At 38.0% G+C, this 21,410-nt stretch overlaps 1 protein-coding gene across 1 annotated transcript in view; it reads left to right on the top strand.

Moving 5' to 3' along the window:
• The window catches only part of USH2A (usherin), a 2,188,359-nt gene that overhangs the window by 1,258,734 nt on the left and 908,215 nt on the right, over nt 1-21,410 (top strand). The window contains exon 41 of the mRNA XM_053712759.1: nt 17,374-17,702. Coding sequence (XP_053568734.1) covers nt 17,374-17,702 — 329 coding nt within the window. The remainder of the gene's footprint in view (nt 1-17,373; nt 17,703-21,410) is intronic.

Genomic DNA, 21,410 nt, shown 5'->3' with positions numbered 1-21,410 from the left:
ATTAATTTATCAGGTAAGCATAAATTATGTTTTCTTTCCTAAGATATGGTGAGTCCACAGAATCATCAATTACTAGTGGGAACCAATACTCAAGCTAGAGGGCACAGATTATTAGGGAGGGACAAGACAGGTAATGAATCAAATTTGTAACGTTTGGAAAAAAATGCAAAGAAAAACAAAGTTGCAGACTTGCAAATCTGTTCCACAGAAACTTCATTTTGAAAGCCCAAAAAGAAGAGACAACCCTCAAATAATGAGCCATAACTCTCTCAGAAAACTGCAGCCCCACAGTTCTGAAAAGCAAACAAAGTAAACTTCTCAACCAGAAAAAAGAGAAGTAGCAGTAATTTTATAATACAGAGAAAACAAACAAAAACAGAAGCCTGCACAACATCCAAATTGTGCATACACGTACCTCAAAAAATAAGAATGAGGACACAGAGAGGGAACAACAATTTCCAAACAAAAGTTCCACCTAGGATAAAAAAAATGCTTTATCTGAAAAGATAAAACTAATCACACTGCAAAGCCCAGAGTACCTGAACTCACTGAGCTAAATATATAACAAAAAAGAAAATTCCAAGAAAAAGATATAACATCTTATGGAATGCTAAGGCTCAAACTGAGCCTGCTGCAAAAACCTTAAAACAAATGTAAAGCTCCAAGAAGAGCAACAGACTTCAACGGGCCTGATACTAACCAAGTTCTGACAAAAGTATACACTTCTGGCACATCCACCAGACACCTGTGTAAAAAAAAAAAAAAATAAGCAAAAAACTGACCCCTCAGAGAACTGACTGACAAACTTTCCTCCAGACCTACCTGGAGAAGGGCAAAACCACTAGGAATCCTGACCGTATTTCCAAAAGAAGTCCATGGATTCACAACAATCAGGGAATTTACGCCATACCTTATGGTAAAAGAAACAGACTTGCGAGCCTGAATCATGACCGATTCAGAAAAACAACACTTAGACATAACTAAGAAGTCAATCTCCAAGCAGAAAGCTTCAGAGAAAAAGAAGTTGAATGAAAGAAAAAAACTTGAACTAGAAGGTCCTTCCACAGGAACAACCACCAAGATGGAAAAACTACATCTCTGCTAGGTCAGAAAACAAGATCCTGCGAGACTATGCAGGAACTTATAACAATACTGATGCCTACTCCCATTTGATATGAGCAAAGACTTGTGGAGGAGAGCCATCAGACTGAAATCCCAAGGAACCGCCAGGGTATATAGCAGAGCAGCCTGCTAATCTCTGACCCTAAACATAACCTGGAAACTTGGCATACTGTTATCTCCAACTCCAGCACCCCCCCCCATGTGAAAGTTAAACTGGAGAATACCTCCGGGAAAACCCAGTCATGGGATGAAAAAACTAACAGCTAAAGAAGTCCGCACCCAGTATACACTGAAATGTGAATAGTGGATAAACTAGAATGCAAGCGTCCTCCCACCGAACAATCCACGCCTATCATGGCAAAGGAACTTTAGTGTAAACCACTGAGAAGAAATAGCAACTATAACCTGAAAAAAAGGGTAGGACAACAGAGGCCAAATCGTCAGAGCATTGTAGATCGCTCTCCACTCCAATATGGTGATGTGGGGAGCAAGCTCCTCCCAAGTACATAGTCACCAACCCAACAGGCTAGCAACCATGACTATTACTCGGAAAGGTCTCCGGAAGAATGCGCCTCAAGACAGATGCTCCTGAGAAACCCAAAAGACTCTGGAGAATGCGGGTAACGATCCCGCTACCTCTCGCAAGCAAAGCGAGCGCTCTACCACTAATTCCCCTCTTTGAATCATAAGGAAGAATCTTATGTCGGCAGACCTAGATCTATCCTCTAAGACAGAGCCACAAAATCCTTGGTCCACTATCTGAATCATGCATAACCGCAGACTCTTAGATGGATCAGACAAAGGGATGATGATGTCCAATGAAGCAATCGTCAGACCATTCCATACATCAGGCCCCTAAAAGGCCAAACCGTAGAGTGCCGAAAGAGGAAAGAAGAAAAAAATCCTCTATATCCTGACCTCTGTCAAAAATAACCTCTGAGAGAAGTAAACCAATCTGGTCCCTAAGAAAATACCTCTGTAGCTGGACCAAGGGAACTTATTTTCAGATTCACTTCCAAACGAGGAATGAAGAAAGACAACAATATCTCAGTATGAGAGATTACTTGTTAATCACATGGCACCTGAACCATTATGACATCCAAGAATGGCACCCCAGCAACTCCCTGAAACCTGATTCCTGCCAATACAACCCCTCATTGCCTAAACATCCTAACCCTGGGAGACATGAGGTTCAAAAAACCTTTTTTTTTTTAACTTGTGCTTTCACTTTAAATGAAAAAATATCAGCGTAAGAATTGTCTATAGAAATAATGATAAAAATTCCTTATATAAAAGAACTCTAACATAAATAGGGGATATGAAAATGGCCCATGTAACAAGCATATGCAATAGAGTGCCATATCAGAGCAAAAAAAAGTCTTCCTCCTCTCCCATGGTATCCCTGAGTGAAATGGAGAGACAGATTACCATAGTTTATTTACACAAATAAAAAATAAAAAATAAATATAGGTACTCTAAAGATTAAAAAAAAACAGCAGACTAAAACTCTATACAAGCTCTGTTTGGAGAACCTGAATACGGAAAGATGGCGCTTCTCCTCCTGAAACATGGGAGGTGGGACCACAAAAAAAGGCATGGAGATGAAGCGTGCAAACATCGCGCTTCATCCTGCTGCACAAAAAGCACCTAACATGGAGCTTCTACAACATACAAATTTGTGTAGGGTACAGACAAAAGTAAAATATATAAAAAGGCATTGCTCCGTTTCCTAAAAAAGCGGAATAAAATACCTCTACTCAGAGATATTACTTCTCATAAGACAAGCTATGCAGCCCTATACACTTTCTCTCAGACACTACCATAGGAAGCTGCCCAAAATCAAACAGTACACAAAAAAGATTTAAGCCCCAAGCTGGTTAACCCCTTCCTTACTATGAAGGAGATTAACCCCTAGTCTCCAAGTCTCATGACTAATGTGCCAGCATACTGCCCTAAGAATCCCTCAGGATTTGTCCCACTTAACAGCAACAGTGCCAGCCTTCTAGCCCCAAAAGAACAAAAGAACTTACCTGCATTCTAGCCGTCCGGCAGTCAGACGGCTCACAAAGTTTGAGAGGATGCCACGCCTCACAGAGACCTGTGTAAAGAGAAAGACAGAGTAAACTTACTCATGCTTTCTATACCAGGGCAGCAACATGTTAGGAAAACTCAGCAAAGCACACTTTACAAGTTCCTAACTGCTTTAAAGCCACCACAGCCCTGCTGAAGAGACTAACGTGGAGTACAGCTAGACCCAAATTGTGATAGAAGGCTAGAGCAATCTTGCCCAGACTTCAAAATAAAAAAATATTGTTAGAAGAATCTTAATCAGGACACCTAATTACTTCACCTTCTCCTTGTACTAGAGGCAAAGAGAATGACTGGGGGTTATGGGTAAGGGAAGTGATATATATATATAGCAGCTTTGCTGTGGTGCTCTTTGCCTCCTCCTGCTGGCCAGGAGTGATATTCCCACTAGTAATTGATGATTCTGTGGACTCACCATATCTTAGGAAATAAATATATATTTATGTTATAAAAGACAGGTGCATTATAATTATAGTATTACATAACTGCGTGCCTGTTATGTAATAAAACTATTGTAATACTAATGCCTTTTGTAACATAAATATATATTTTAAAAAATATATTTATGTTTAAAATAAAAAACACAAGAACAAATAAATACATATTAAATTGGTTAGAAAAATTGAGGTACAATAAATGGTAACCATCAATAATCACCTAATAAACTCCCATACAGGTATGAGGGGTGGTTAGAAGATTAACCCCTTAAGGACCAGGAATTTCAGACTAAAACAGAGCATTTTTAGCATTTCTGCCATCACTCCTCTTAATAGTTACTTGCTGTGGGTATATGTCGGCATAGGGGTTAATAGTTACTTGTGGTGGGTATATGGCGGCATAGGGGTTAATAGTTAGAGACTTGCAGTGGGTATGTGGCAGCATAGGGGTTAATAGTTTAGTACTTACGGTGGGTATGTGGCAGCATATGGGTTAATAGTTAGAGACTTGACATGGCTATGTGGCAGCATAGGGGTTTATGGCGGTTTAGATCTTTATTAGTTTAGTGTTAGTTTATGATTGTGGGTTACTTCGGTTTAGGGGTATTAGGGTTAATGGTTAGGTACACAGCAGTTCTATTCAAAGGATCCATTTAATATACATCACCAAATATAGTCAGCAATGCTGGGTGTTGTCTATAGCCAGCATTGCCAACCGATAGTATGTATAGTAAACGCCTCTTGGCGAGGTTGCTATGTTTGGAGCTTGGAATATTTCGACAGGCTTGCTCAACATAGGGGGGGATCCCTTTGAATATTTCCCCACCTCATAGCACTTTCGACCACCGGGGCCATATTCTCAAGTGCACTAACCCGACATGAAAATATGAATATTTCACATATAAAAATATGTTCTATTTATTCTTAAATACATATTTCTATATACTGTAAATAAGATTTTTTTGCACAAATATATATCTATACCTATATATAAACATATATATAGGTGTAGATATATACAGATATATATAGGAATATCTATTAATAACTACATATGCTATGTGCAGAACATTGGAATGTGAAATATTTAAACTTATAACACTATTAAAAATAAATATTGCATAAATATGTTTTTACATGTTATTATCCACTTAACTGCAAAAGACTCCAATGCATGTATATATATATATATATATATATATATATATATATATATATATATATATATATATATATATCTTATGGGTATACATATGTCTTTTTATCTGTATACACATATAAACACACACACACATACTGTATATATATATATATATATATATATAGACATGTATATGTATGTATCTCTATGTTAAAGCTCTTTTCTAATACCTCATATGTTTGAGCCCTTAGAACTTTTTATGCAATATTTTTTTGTTATTATGAGTGTAACTGTACTTTGTAGTGTATTTTTGATGTGTTTTGTGAGACTTTTTTGTTCTGATGTCACGCTATCCGCTTGTTAACTTCAATTATGCTCAAGTAATCACATTAACTTTCAATTTGTAATACAAGGGAAAAACCCGACCAGCAGTAAACCCCTTTGACTCGCATGTAACTGTTAGCGTTACACTTGTAATCTGGACCAAAATGTTTCATGATTTGATAAAAAACTTTTCAATGCAATTTAAATGCATTTTCATTATATAACTTCCCATCATTTACTCTGATTTATCTCTGGAAAATGTAGTTTTTTAATTCCCAAGAGAGGATGAAGTGCATTCCATAGAATGCAAAAACTTTACACTTGTACAAGCTGCACAGTTATTGGTTGATATTTGCAGGAGTTCATTTACATATTTGCTTGATTGGATACAGAAGAGAAAGTAAAATAAACATTATTTAATGGACTTGTTCAGAGGTATGACATGCCATTTATATTTCAGTTTTATGACAGTTTTAAATGTTTTTAAAATACTTATTTTGCATGCAAGTTATGTGCAATGCAGTGAATAGCTTCTGATGGATAAATAAAAAACAACAACTTTAATGCCCCATTTATTTCTGAACCACTATTCAGTTTTATTTGTTCTCCAAGAGACTTTCTAAATTTAAGACTTTTTTGATAGCCCAACAGTGGGCTAGATTACAAGTGGTGCATTAAGCATAGTATTGCAACTTTAGCGCAGTATTACAAGTTGAAAGTTAAAGGGACACTAAACCCAATTTTTTTTTCTTTAGGGACAGTCTACACTTATAACAACCTTAGTCCATCTGTTAGATTATTTTCTGATTTTCATTACTCACCCCTGCAACCATATTGAGTCAAGTTATATTCCGACGGTTAGAAATGGCCGCTCCGCTCCACCTACCCAATACATCACCCACTCTCTTATTTTCAACTGTCCAATAGAAAATTGATCACCGATTAAAATACTGTATTGTGCTTTCAGTGCTTCGCACATGCGCAACATCACTGGAAACCAACTATCCGGAACCAAACTTTATCTCTATGTTTCTGCTGCATTCAAATATCAGAAGTACTTCAGAGTGTTAGAATAGCTTCAACGGAGGAACCGCAAAAAAAGGGAGCGCTTTTGGGTTTGCTCAGATAACGCTGACAGACTTCTGGTTTCGAGCTGCATCTCTACAAGCATGCGTGTTAGAGTCCTATGATGTCGCTAGGTGCTCCGTGCACGAGTGTTATAGGGAAGGAGAACCACTTGATAAGGTAGGAGGAGAAGCTATTGGGAGGAGTTTGGCGGCCATACTTGATTCATGAAATATAAACTTCTTTTGAGAAAATGTGGGTGAGTGAATAAGCGAAAATATGGATTCAGGGGTTCAATACAATTGCCAGCAAAAAATTGTAGCTAAGTGCTAAGGTTGTTATAGGTGTAGACTGTCCCTTTAATGATTCATATAGAGCATGCAATTTTAAGCAACTTTCTCATTTACTCCTATTATCATTTTTTTCTTTGTTTTCTTGTTATCTTTATTTAAAAAGTAGGAATGTAAAGCTAAAGAGCCGGCCCATTTTTAGTTTAAAACCTGGGTTATGCTTGCTGATTGGTTTGCTAAATGTAGACTCAAATAAGCAAGCACTATCCATGGTGCTGAACCTAAAATGGGCTGGCTCCTAAGCTTTAAATTCCTGATTTTTAAATAAAGATAGCAAGAGAACAAAGTAAAAATGATAGTAGGAGGGGGGGGGGCGGAGCCAGCAGCTGAGACAGCCAGACGCATGTTTCTTGAGCTCTTAGATTATGCCTAAATAAAGTAGTTTTTTTTTTTACAAAGAAATCTGCAAATTTCACATACAGAACATCAGCAACTTGTACATAACTAAAAGTTGTACTGAAAATGTGACTAACCTACGGCTAGATTTAGAGTTGGGCGGTAGCCTTCAAAACCAGCGTTAGAGGCTCCTAACGCTGGTTTTTACCGCCCTCTGGTATTTGGAGTCAGTCAGGAAAGGGTCTAACGCTCACTTTGCAGCCGCGACTTTTCCATACCGCAGATCCCCCTACGCCATTTGCGTATCCTATCTTTTCAATGGGATCTTTCTAACGCCGGTATTTAGAGTCGTGGCCGAAGTGAGCGTTAGAAATCTAACGACAAAACTCCAGCCGCAGAAAAAAAACAGTAGTTAAGAGCTTTCTGGGCTAACGCCGGTTCATAAAGCTCTTAACTACTGTGCTCTAAAGTACACTAACACCCATAAACTACCTATGTACCCCTAAACCAAGGCCCCCCCACACCGCCGCCACTCTATTAAATTTTTTTTAACCCCTAATCTGCCGCTCCGTACACCGCCGCCAGCTACATTATCCCTATGTACCCCTAATCTGCTGCCCCTAACATCGCCGACACCTACATAATATTTATTAACCCCTAATCTGCCCCCCCCCAACGTCGCCGCTACTTTACCTACACTTATTAACCCCTAATCTGCCGACCGAACCGCACCGCTACTATAATAAATGTATTAACCCCTAACCCCCCTCACTCCCGCCTCAATAACCCTATAATAAATAGTATTAACCCCTAATCTGCCCTCCCTAACATCGCCGACACCTAACTTCAAACATTAACCCCTAATCTGTCGACCGGAGCTCACCGCTATTCTAATATATTTTTTAACCCCTAAAGCTAAGTCTAACCCTAACACTAACACCCCCCTAAGTTAAATATAATTTTTATCTAACGAAATAAATTAACTATTATTAAATAAATTAATCCTATTTAAAACTAAATACTTACCTGTAAAATAAACCCTAATATAGCTACAATATAAATTATAATTATATTGTAGCTATTTTAGGATTAATATTTATTTTACAGGCAACTTTGTAATTATTTTAACCAGGTACAATAGCTATTAAATAATTCATAACTATTTAATAGTTACCTAGTTAAAATAATTACAAAATTACCTGTAAAATAAATCCTAACCTAAGTTACAATTAAACCTAACACTACACTAGCAATAAATAAATTAAATAAAATACCTACAATTATCTACAATTAAACCTAACACTACACTATCAATAAATTAATTAAATACAATACCTACAATTATCTACAATTAAAGCTAACACTACACTATCAATAAATTAATTAAATACAATGCCTACAAATAAATACAATTAAATAAACTAACTAAAGTAAAAAAATATTTACAAACATTAGAAAAATATTACAACAATTTTAAACTAATTACACCTACTCTAAGCCTCCTAATAAAATAACAAAGACCCCCAAAATAAAAAAATGCCCTACCCTATTCTAAAATTAAAATAGAAAAGCTCTTTTACCTTACCAGCCCTGAAAAGGGCCCTTTGCGGGGCATGCCCCAAAGAATTCAGCTCTTTTACCTGTAAAAAAAAACCATACAATATCCCCCCCAACATTACAACCCACCACCCACATACCCCTAATCTAACCCAAACCCCCCTTAAATAAACCTAACACTAAGCCCCTGAAGATCTCCCTACCTTGTCTTCACCTCACCGGGTTCAGCGATCGGTCCAGAAGAGGGTCCGAAGTCTTGATCCAAGCGGCGGCTGAAAAACTCCATCGGGCTGAAGTCGGAAGTGCATCATCGGGATGAAGTCTTCTATCAAGCCGCATCTTCAATCTTCTTTCTTCTGGAGCGGAGCCATCTTCTTCCCAGCCGACGCGGATCCAACCTCTTCAAGCGACGCCTACTCGCCGAATGACGGTTCCTTTAAATGACGTCATCCAAGATGGCGTCCCTCGAATTCCGATTGGCTGATAGGATTCTATCAGCCAATCGGAATTAAGGTAGGAATATTCTGATTGGCTGATGGAATCAGCCAATCAGATTCAAGTTCAATCCGATTGGCTGATCCGATCAGCCAATCAGATTGAGCTCGCATTCTATTGGCTGTTCCGATCAGCCAATAGAATGCGAGCTCAATCTGATTGGCTGATTCCATCAGCCAATCAGAATTTTCCTACCTTAATTCCGATTGGCTGATAGAATCCTATCAGCCAATCGGAATTCGACGGACACCATCTTGGATGACGTCATTTAAAGGAACCGTCATTCGGCGAGTAGGCGTCGGTAGAAGAGGATGTTCCGCGTCGGCTGGAAGATGATGGCTCCGGAAGAAAGAAGATTGAAGATGCTGCTTCATAGAAGACTTCATCCCGATTATGGACTTCTTCAGCCGCCGCTTGGATCCAGACTTCAGCCCGAGGATGGACGTCACTCTTCAGCCCCCCGCTTGGGCTTGGATCAAGACATCGGAGGCTCTTCTGGACAGATTGGGACCCGATGTGGTGAAGACAAGGTAGGAAGATCTTCAGGGGCTTAGTGTTAGGTTTATTTAAGGGGGGTTTGGGTTAGATTAGGGGTATGTGGGTGGTGGGTTGTAATGTTGGGGGGGGGGGTATTGTATGTTTTTTTTTACAGGCAAAAGAGCTGAATTCTTTGGGGCATGGCCCGCAAAGGGCCTTTTTCAGGGCTGGTAAGGTAAAAGAGCTTTTCTATTTTAATTTTAGAATAGGGTAGGGCATTTTTTTATTTTGGGGGTCTTTGTTATTTTATTAGGGGGCTTAGAGTAGGTGTAATTAGTTAAAATTGTTGTAATATTTTTCTAATGTTTGTAAATATTTTTTTATTTTTTGTAACTTAGTTCTTTTTTATTTTTTGTACTTTAGTTAGTTTATTTAATTGTATTTATTTGTAGGTATTGTATTTAATTAATTTATTGATAGTGTAGTGTTAGGTTTAATTGTAGATAATTGTAGGTAGTTTATTTAATTTATTTATTGATAGTGTAGTGTTAGGTTTAATTGTAACTTAGGTTAGGGTTTATTTTACAGGTAATTTTGTAATTATTTTAACTAGGTAACTATTAAATAGTTTTTAACTATTTAATAGCTATTGTACCTGGTTAAAATAAATACAAAGTTGCCTGTAAAATAAATATTAATCCTACAATAGCTACAATATAATTATAATTTATATTGTAGCTATATTAGGGTTTATTTTACAGGTAAGTATTTAGATTTAAATAGGAATAATTTATTTAATAAGAGTTAATTTATTTCATTAGAATAAAATTATATTTAAGTTAGGGGGGTGTTAGGGTTAGGGTTAGAATTAGCTTTAGGGCTTAAAAAATTAATTAGAGTAGCGGTGAGCTCCGATCGGCAGATTAGGGGTTAATACTTCAAGTTAGGTGTCGGCGATGTTAGGGAGGGCAGATTAGGGGTTAATACTATTTATTATAGGGTTATTGAGGCGGGAGTGAGGCGAATTAGGGGTTAATAACTTTATTATAGTAGCGGTGTGGTCCGCTCGGCAGATTAGGGGTTAATAAGTGTAGGCAGATGGAGGCGACGTTGAGGGGGGCAGATTAGGGGTTAATAAATATAATATAGGGGTCTGCGGTGTTAGGAGCAGCAGATTAGGGGTACATAGCTATAATGTAGCTTGCCGTGGTGTACGGAGCGGCAGATTAGGGGTTAATAATAATATGCAGGGGTCAGCGATAGCGGGGGCGGCAGATTAGGGGTTAATAAGTATAAGGTTAGGGGTGTTTAGACTCGGGGTTCATGTTAGGGTGTTAGGTGCAGACTTAGGAAGTGTTTCCGCATAGCAAACAATGGGGCTGCGTTAGGAGCTGAACGCTGCTTTTTTGCAGGTGTTAGGTTTTTTTTCAGCTCAAACAGCCCCATTGTTTTCTATGGGGGAATCGTGCACGAGCACGTTTTTGAAGCTGGCCGCGTCCGTAAGCACCGCTGGTATCGAGAGTTGCAGTGGCGTTAAATTATGCTCTACGCTCCTTTTTTGGAGCCTAACGCAGCCATTCTGTGAACTCTAAATACCAGCGGTATTTAAAAGGTGCGGGGGAAAAAAAGCACGCGTAGCTAACGCAACCCTTTGGCCGCAGAACTCTAAATCTAGCCGTTAAAGTTTACCAACTTCATTTGAGGAAACCCTTGTGCTGCGTGTTATGAGATTCCTGGGCCTACTTTTAGTGGGCCGGCGTACTTATACTTTGGACAAAGCTTGAAATCATAATCGTATTTGGTAATTGTCTGGGCTGATCATGGAGGAGTTACATGAGCTTCTTTACAAGATTGATCAACAGCTGAGCGATAACTTTTGGGAACTCGCAACTCTCATCACACATTCATTCTGTAGCGAAGACAGTGAGGAGCCTAAGATGGCGGAGAGGGAGGTCGCTACTTTACAGGACAGACAACCACTAGTTGACACAAGTATCAACTCCCACACAGATTGCAAGCCTGAGTACTACTGGATCCAACCTCGAAGGCGTGAGGGGGACTTGGTTCCCATACTGGTTAAGGAGAAATCAAGGGGTTCGAGCTATCTGATTAGAGCCGATGCTACCGCACTGCGGTATTGTTCAGGATCCGGCTGCTCAGTTAACTCCCCGAAAATGGAGGCCATAAATGAGCAACATAACGTAATGCAGGTAAGCCTGCATCCGGACTCTACTCAAGTTATAGAGGGTGAAAAGCAACTGAGAGAACCTACGGAAGTACTCTGCCCCTCCCTCCCAATGCAACACCACAGCTCTCGATGGGGATCAATGTGTTCCTTATTTGTAATAATGGCAGAGGCTCCACTACCTTATCACTATCTATGGCCGGAGAAGGGTGACTTGCCGCCAGTGGCTATCACAGGGGAAATGGCCGATTTCTTGGGGGGTGACCGGAGTGTCAGCGACCTCTCTGCACAAATGTTCACTGCATCTCCATGTCCCTTAAATTTCCTTTGTATCTATGGCTCCGCCCCTCCACCCTTTCCCTCATTTACAGAGCGGTGCTTACCCGCTGAAATCCCCCCCCCCTCATTATATACTTATTCCTTCGCTTCCTGAAGCTCCTAAAGAGCTATCCACCTGATTATCAGCTATCTGTTGTATTTCTGGCCCATTTGGCCTAAAACTGTTTTCCCAACTGATCAGTCATTTATGCTATACTATTGCAAAATCGAGGTTTCATCAGCCTACCAACAATGTATTTTAGAACTGCCGAAATGTTTCGCTCAATTTTGTTTATAGTTTCTCTTTTTTATCAAAAGGCGTACTATGTTTTATGTTTGTTATGTAAAACCTCAATAAAAAAAATAATAAAAAAAAAAAAAAAAAATGATAGTAGGAGTAAATTAGAAAGTTGCTTAAAATTAAAATTGCATGCTCTATCTGAATCATGAAAGAAAAAATTTGGATTTAGTATCCCTTTAATGTGATCGCTCGGGGGCAAACTAAATTTGCGTCCGTTGGGTTAGCGCAACTGAAGACCTTGGGGCCTATTTAACAAATGTCTTGCGGACCTGATCCGACAGTGCGGATCAGGTCCGCAAGACATCGCTGAATGCGGAGAGCAATACGCTCTCCGTATTCAGCATTGCACCAGCAGCTCACAAGAGCTGCTGGTACAACGCCGCCCCCTGCAGACTCACAGCCAATGGGCCTCCAGCAGGGGGCTGTCAATCAACCCAATCGTTCTCGATCGGGTTGAATTCTGGCGATTCCTCTCCCCCTCATCAGAGCAGGCCGACAGGGTTATGGAGCAGCAGTCTTTGTGATCGCTGCTCCATAACTTGTGTTTCTGGTGAGTCTGAAGACTCGCCAGAAACGCAGGCCATCAAGCTCCGTTCGGAGTTTGATAAATGGGCCCCCTTACGTAAAGGGTCATGGCTAAAAAAAAGTTGCATTAAACACAACATAAATACATTAAAATTAGCAGTTACACTTATATATGTATGTACATATGTGTACACATAAACACATAAAAACTAGAGCACTTGGTAAAACCCAGTTGGGTTAGCGCGGGAGCGATAAGTGTTAGGTTTTTTTCAGTTTGCGCGCTCCATTAAAGTCTATGAGGAGAAATTAACGTGGTCGCGGAATCTTAAAGGGACAGTCTAGTCCAAAAAAAACTTTCATGATTCAGATAGAGCATGTAATTTTAAACAATTTTCCAATTTACTTTTATCACCAATTTTGCATTGTTCTCTTGGTATTCTAAGCTGAAAGCTTAACCTAGGAGGTTCATATGCTAATTTCTTAGACCTTGAAGGCCGCCTCTTAAGAATGCATTTTAACAGGTTTTTCACCACTAGAGGGTGTTAGTTCATGTTTTTCATATAGATAACACTGTGCTCATGCACGTGAAGTTACCTGGGAGCCATCACTGATTGGCTAAACTGCAAGTCTGTCAAAAGAACTGAAATAAAGGGGCAGTCTGCAGAGGCTTAGATACAAGATAATCACAGAGTTAAAAAATATATAAATATAACTGTGTTGGTTATGCAAAACTAGGAAATGGGTAAAAAAGGGATTATCTATCTTTTAAAACAATAACAATTCTGGTGTAGACTGTCCCTTTAAGTCTATAGGTTTGCACGCATCAGGTTTCATTCGAGCGCAACACAATTATTTTCAGCTTAAAATACGCATGCTAACCCGCGTGAATAAAAAGTTTACTTGAAGCTGTATTAGCACTCCAGCATTGAGCACTAAATTCTGCTCTCAGACTGACGGAGTGATAATACAACTTTTAAACATTTAAATCTTTATTTAAAACTGAAATATTTTTTATATTTTGTATTAATCTTATCCTGTATTTTAAGTGATCTTTTTATAGTTTTGCATGAAAAGCATTCTGTGTTTGTATGTTATTTTTTAACTTTGTATTAAAAATAAATTCTCTCTTTTTAGTGATTAGCCTTTTGTTTTGCATCAAAATAGCCTCTATTTTAAACTGATCCTATTTTTAGTTTTGAATTAAAATATTCTTTATTTTTGTTTATTTTTTTAGCTTTAAAATTATTATTTATTTTTTTATTTTGTTGTGATCTTTTTTAGTTACTCTCCATTCTTAAAGGGATCTTTTTTAATTTTGAATAAAAATATTCTCTATTTTAAGTGATTTTTTTTTTTAGTTTTGAATTAAACATTTACCTCTATTTTTATGTAATCTTTTTTTTTTTAAGTTTTGAATCTCCCCATACTGGAATACCCACACTATTCTAGATTTTTTTTCAGCTGCGTTTTGGAATGTTTCTGTACAGATGCAAATGTAGACAGTACAGATACATTACAGTTTGAATCACCCCAGACCAATGTGTCTCTGTTAACATCTTAACCATTGATAGCAATGTTTCCCAAGGTTACTATACAATGGCTTCTTTATAATAGATAATGACGCTTCATAAGTATCTTTGCATGTCTGTGTCAAGAAAATAAGACAATGTGATGGGATCCTCCGCATCCCACAATAGCTGCCTCTTGAGCTTTCTTTTTCATGGCATAAACACTGATCTGTAAATCAACGAGCAACTGCTTATGCTATTGTGAACACTTGGTCTTATGGGCTCTATTGCTTGCTGCTTCACACTGCCAAGCTGCAGGCAGGATGCCGACAAGCAAAAGGAAAACTAGGCAGCATAATGTACGTTCCGACAATTCAGTGCATGTCACATATAAACATTGTCCTTGAAATGTAAAAAGACACAAATACTTATGTTATAGCTATAGAGTTGTGCTTACTGTTTATCTTATACAAAATGTATCATACATGTTCTTTAAATTATATTTGTCTAAATTAAAGGGGCAATCTAGTGTAGAAATAAAATGCTATATTTCTTTAGAATATTTTTTTTAAACAAATTCCCTTAATTTATTATTTGTCTAACCAATTTAAAAGTATTAAACATGTTGTTAAAGGGATAGTAAATTCAAAATTACATTTTTATGTTCAGAGAATGCAGTTTTAAACAACTTTTTATTTCACTTGTAATTTCTATTTTACTTTGTTATCTTGGTATCCCAGGTAGGCTCGGGGGCTGCAATGCACTATTGTGGGCTAGCTGCTGATTGGTAGATACACATATATGCCTATTGTTATTGGCTCACCTGTGTTCAGCTAGCTCCCAGTAAAGCATTACTATTACTTCAACAAATTATACCAAGAAAATTAAGCAGATATGATAATATAAGGAATCTGGAAAGTTGTTTAAAATAGTATACTCTATCTGAAAGAAAAAAAAGTGCATATGCGAAAAATTTGTATCACAGAAATAGCTTGTCATGAAAAAAAAAAGTGTTTTTACATCCAAAATTTGTTAAGGCATTTATCATTGCACAAGCAGTTCTGGTGTATACCAGAAGCTGCTGATTGGTGGTTCCACATATATGCCTCATGTTATTGGCTTGCCCAATGCATTTAGCTAGCTCCCAGTAGTGCATTGCTGCTTCTTCAACAAAGGATGCCAAAAGAATTAAGCAAATTAGATAAAACATGTAAAGTTGGAAGCAATTTAAAATTGTATTCTCCATCTAAATTATGAAAGAAACATTTTGGGTTTCATGTTCCTTTCAGTGTTAGATCCTTTTATTATTGCTCTGTTGCCTGCATGTTTAATAAATGTGCATTTGTTTAGTTACGAATGCACATTTATTAATTAAACACAAATATTTGTATTTTGAACATCTGAACGAATGCAGCACAAAATTTAAAGAAAACAAATTAATAATGACAAATTTGTCAGTACTCAGTTTCCTTTAAATAGTTATAATGCTTACCGTTATCGCTGGAGAGCAACGCTAATCATGTCCTCTTCTTCACAGAGTCTCAGCCGCCCTAATACGAGGCTTAGCCTGGCAGATCCCAGGGTCTGCACTAAAGGAGAAGGTACTTTAGCGGAGGCCCTGAGAGTCATCCCGCTAAACCTCCTATTAACACTCACCCGAGGCTCTATGAAAAAGGATTAGTGCGGCTCTCCAGTGAGCTAAAGGGAAGTACGTATTGTACGTTACAGGTGAACTTTTTCACTTGTATCAAAGGAACATTTACATTTTTTTAATAAAAATTAATGTATATGTTCCACGAATGGTCAGTATTTGTTTTGTTTAAAATTAGAAGAATACCGAATAGCATGGGTAATAAATAATCCAAATACAACGTTTTTGGAATATTCATAATGAAATATTTGGCCAAAATGAATTTTTCACCCGTGAACACCTTTAACAACTGCATTTATCCATTTATCATTTACAAGGTTTATTCCGGGAAGCTGCCCACCCAGCATGAAGGTCAACGGGCTGTTTTTTTGTGCAATGCCACCCCTGTTCTCATGCAGCCAATCATGAGCGAGCAGGGGCTGTCAATAATCCCCACGGGATTGCATCAAGATGGTTTAACTCCGATACAATTGAGGCTAAGGGCCCCATGTATAAAATGGTGTGCGGACAGCTTCTCAACTTAGGCTGCTTTGTACATGGAGCCCTTTGTCTTAAGACTGCAGCCACTTACCTAGCATTTCAGGCCCTTGAATTTGCTTCCATAAGGTTAATAAATGTGCTCTTAAAGTCAGCTCCATAAAAGCAATGCTCTAATGAGACCTAGCTGAATACATCCCTTAAACCAATGGCAAGTGGCGTATGTATATAGACACCAATCACCAGTTAGATTGCAATACTGCTCCTGAGCCAAAAAAGTATGTCAAAAAAATAAAAACTTTTGATAATAGATGTACAACTCCTAAAAGTGGATGTTTTTTCTGAATCATAAAAGTTTAATGCTGACTTTTAGGTTGCACTATTGGCCCGACCCTATTTTCCCGTCAGATATTGACATTGTCAGTGATTGGGACATATGCATGTATGCCTGCTTTTCATTTGCTCACCAGCTGTATCCTCATCTTGAGTGTCATAGGAGTACAAATTACATTTTTTGACTACTCTTTCCAGCAAAGGATACAAAGAGAACAAAGCAAATTAAAATTGAAAGTTGTTTAAAATTGTATGCGCTGTCTGAATCACAAAAGAATGGGTTTCATGTCCCTTTCAATTCCCCTCCAGTGCACCAATGCTCTACTGAGACCTAGCTGACCAAATCTGGTGAGTCAATAACAAGAAGCATATGTGCATAGCCAGCTAGCTCCCAGTAGTGCCATGCCTCTCTTGAACCTATCTAGGTATGCCTTTCGACAAACAATACCAAAAAATAAAGTTTATTTGATAAAAGCAGTACATGGCAAAAGAAAATCTATTTAAAGTCCATGCTATATGAACCATGAAAGTTTAAATTTGACTTTTGCATCCCTTTAAATTGTTATATACTATACCAGTTTAAACTACCTTTTGATTGCATTGTAAATATGATGAAGAATTATAATATTTCTATACTTTAATTAATTATAGCTTAATCTTTTCTTTTTTTTTTTTCTGCGTAGGTGAGTTGGAAAATTCCAATCATGCAAAATGGAGATAAACTAAACTATGAGATTCGAATGCCTGATCCGAGGATTTCTATAGTTAATACTACAATGCTAAGCTATACTGTGACAAATCTTATTCCATATACTAACTATTCTGTGACCATTGTGGCTTGCTCTGTTGGTGGAATTTATCATGGAGGATGTACAGAAAGTCTACCTACGTATGTCACCACTGATCCGACAATCCCTGAGGGTATTAGTCCTTTGTCAGCGACGCCAATCAGCGAGACAGTTATTGCTATCTCATGGCAGCCTCCTTTAAGACCTAATGGACCAAATTTAAGGTAATGTGAAGTTCAAAAATGTATTCAAAAGTCTTTCAGAGACCTTGGGATAAGGCTTTTCATAGTTCAATAAAACATTATACAGTTTTATTTTACAACCTTTTCACAATATATTAATTTAAAAACAAATATACTTAAAGGGATACTGAACCCAATTTTTTTCTTTTGTGATTCAGGTAGAGCATGCTATTTTAAGCAACTTTCTATTTTACTCCTATTATTACATTTTCTTCAATCTCTTGGTATCTTTATTTGAAAAGCAAGAATGTAAGTTTAGATGCCGGACCAATTTTGGTGAACAAACTGGGTTGTTCTTGCTGATTGGTGGATAAATTCACCCACTAAAAAACAAGTGCTGTCCAGGGTCCTGAAAAATTGCTTGGCTCCTTAACTTAGATGCCTTCTTTTTCAAATAAAGATAGCAAGAGAACGAAGAAAAATTGATAATAGGAGTAAATTAGAAAGTTGCTTCAAATTGCATCCTCTATCTGAATCACAAAACAAAAAAATTGGGTTCAGTGTCCCTTTAACCCCTTAATGACCAAGGACGTACCAGGTACGTCCTGCAAAAATCAGTTAGTGACAATGGACGTACCTGGTACGTCCTCGGTGTAATTGAGCACGGGAAGCGATTGCAGTGATGACTCGCTAATAAGGCATCCTGTAATACCATTTTTCAAGCATCCGACGTAGAGCGCCACTCTGTGGCCCTCTCAGCACCGATAGCGATGGTGCAGATCGTTGGTGGGTGCCTTAGCAGGGTGGCAGGTGGGTGGCCCATCGCTTCCCAGCATCCGGTTCCTGTATGTGCAATGTGCATGCCGGGAGCGTGTGGTGGGGCCTGCGTGGGTGCGCATGTTTGTGCGCGTGCGTGCGCAGCAACCACTGCCACCAATGTAACTGAATGGGAAGGAGGGAGAGGGAGGGGGAAAAAAAATAAAGATCAAAGGATCTGGGCGGTGGAGGGGGTATTGAGGGGGGCAGCTATACTACAGAAAAAAATAATATTTTATTTAAAAAACAAACATTTTTGGGGGGGGCAAACTGGGTACTGGCAGACAGCTGCCAGTACACAAGATGGTGGCAAATAGGTAGCGGGGGGAGGGTTAGAGAGCTGTTTGGGGGGGATCAGGGAGGTTGGTGGTCCATCACAGCTGAATAGATATTTAAAAAAAAAAAAAGCCTTTTATTTTAGTACTGGCAGACTTTCTGCCAGTACTTTAAATGACGGGGACAATTGTGGGGTGGGGGAAGGAAGAGAGCTGTTTGGGAGGGATCAGGGGTTGGGATGTGTCAGGTGGGAGGCTGATCTCTACACTAAAGCTAACATTAATCCTACAAGCTAACTAATTAACCCATTCCAGCCCTGCGGAATCTGTTGGCGCTCTACAAATGGCAGCAGCATTTAGCGGCCTTCTAATTGCCAAAAAACAATGCCAAAGTCATATATGTCTGCTATTTTTTAACAAATTGGATTCCATAGAAGCATTTACAACCATTTGTGCCATAATTACATGAGCTGTTTGTAAATAATTTCAGTGTGAAACCTAAAGTTTGTGAAAACATTTTTTTTTATTTGATCGCAATTGGCGGTGAAATGGTAACATGAAATATATCAAAATAGGCCTAAATCAATACTTGGGATTGTCTACTTTACTACACTACACTAAAGCTAAAATTAACCCTACACGCTCCCTACAAGCTCCCTAATTAACCCCTTCACTGCTGGGCATAATACACGTGTGATGCACAGCTGAATTTAGCGGCCTTCTAATTACCAAAAAGCAACGCCAAAGCCATATATGTCTGCTATTTCTGAACAAAGGGGATCCCAGAGAAGCATTTACAACCATTTGTGCCATAATTGCACTAGCTGTTTGTAAATAATTTCCGTAAGAAATCTAAAGTTTATGAAAAAGTTTGTGAAAAAGTGAACAATTGTTTTTTATTTGATCGCATTTGGCGGTAAAATGGTGGCATGAAATATACCAAAATGGGCCTAGATCAATACTTTAGGTTATCTGTTAAAAATTAATATATTCATGGCAAGCAATATTCAGGGATTACTGACAGATATCAGTGTTCCAATGTAACTATCGCTAATTTTTTTTAAAAAAAAAATGGTTCGGAAATAGCAAAGTGCTACTTGTATTTATTGCCCTATAACTTGCAAAAAAAGCAAAGAACGTGTAAACATTGGGTATTTCTAAACTCAAAATTTAGAAACTATTTAGCATGGGTGTTTTTTGGTGGTTGTAGATGTGTAACAGATTTTTTTGGTCAAAGTTAGAAAAAGTGTTTTTTTCCATTTTTTCATCATATTTTATAAAAAAAATATAGTAAATTATAAGATATGATGAAAATAATGGTATCTTTAGCGAAAAACATGGTATATAATATGTGTGGGTACAGTAAACGAGTAAGAGGAAAATTACAGCTAAACACAAACACTGCAGAAATGTAAAAATAGCCTTGGTCCCAAACGGTCAGAAAATGGAAAAGTGCTGTGGTCCTTAAGGGGTTAAACTAGGATAAAATGAATATGCTATGTAAGTGTCTATAGAAAATGAAGGACCTGATTAATGAAAGAACTCTGGGCTTGCAAGATTCTGTAAGAAATCTTACCAGCACTATGAAGCCCGTGGATAAATTATCTAGTGGCATTTAAAGAGATAGTACAATTTAATATTTTTTTTTCTATTAATGTGTTCCCAATTATGCATATAACCTACTGGACTGTATTAAATTGTTTACTCCTCCCCTTTTATTTATTTGAAATAGCTTATATTGCTTATTATATCTCGTCTTATACTGAACATTTCTGAAATTAAGCCTGATGATGAAAGGATTCTCCAGCTTGAACTGAAATTGTATTGCAGACTTTACAGGGACTGAACTCAATAAATGCTCAAAAGAAAAAAGAGCAGAACTTTCCAGCACTTCAAGATCTCTCTCATTTCTGTATATGATGGAGAGACAAGCCCAGTGCAATATAGTACTGCAAGAAATGTATATAGTTTGAATACACTAACACTTTGTGTATTGTATTTCTCTTGCAAGGTGTATCCAGTCCACGGATTCATCCTTACTTGTGGGATATTCTCATTCCCTACAGGAAGTGGCAAAGAGAGCACACAGCAGAGCTGTCCATATAGCTCCCCCTCTGGCTCTGCCCCCCCAGTCATTCTCTTTGCCGCTCTAACAAGTAGCATCTCCACGGGAGGGTAAAGTGAATGTGGTGTTAGATTTGTAGTTTTTATATCTTCAATCAAAAGTTTGTTATTTAAATTTAAATAGTGCCGGTTTGTACTATTTACTCTCTGGCAGAAAGTGATGAAGAATTCTGCTGAGAGGAAAATGATTTTAGCATGTTGTAACTAAAATCCACTGCTGTTCCCACACAGGACTGAGGAGTACCAGAAAACTTCAGTTGGGGGGAACAGTTTGCAAGCTTAACTGCTTTGAGGTATGTTTCAGTCATCTTTTTTCTAGTCAAGACAAGATAATGCTAGAAGACTGACAAGATTCCCCATGTGGGAAGGGTAAGCCATGTTCTGAGACTTAGTATAGAACTAGAGGCTTATTTAAGAGGGCTCATTAGACTGGTTATCACTTTTGCAGGGCAATCAATTATTTTATTTGACAAAATACTCTTTATTGACACTTTTATAGCACTTTGGTGTGTTTATTGGGGTTTTATTCCACATG

This window comes from Bombina bombina, chromosome 4 (assembly GCF_027579735.1).
Source record: "Bombina bombina isolate aBomBom1 chromosome 4, aBomBom1.pri, whole genome shotgun sequence".
NCBI classification, from domain to species: domain Eukaryota; kingdom Metazoa; phylum Chordata; class Amphibia; order Anura; family Bombinatoridae; genus Bombina; species Bombina bombina.
Note: the sequence above shows the minus strand (reverse complement) of the source record. Positions and strands in the feature narration are given on the sequence as shown.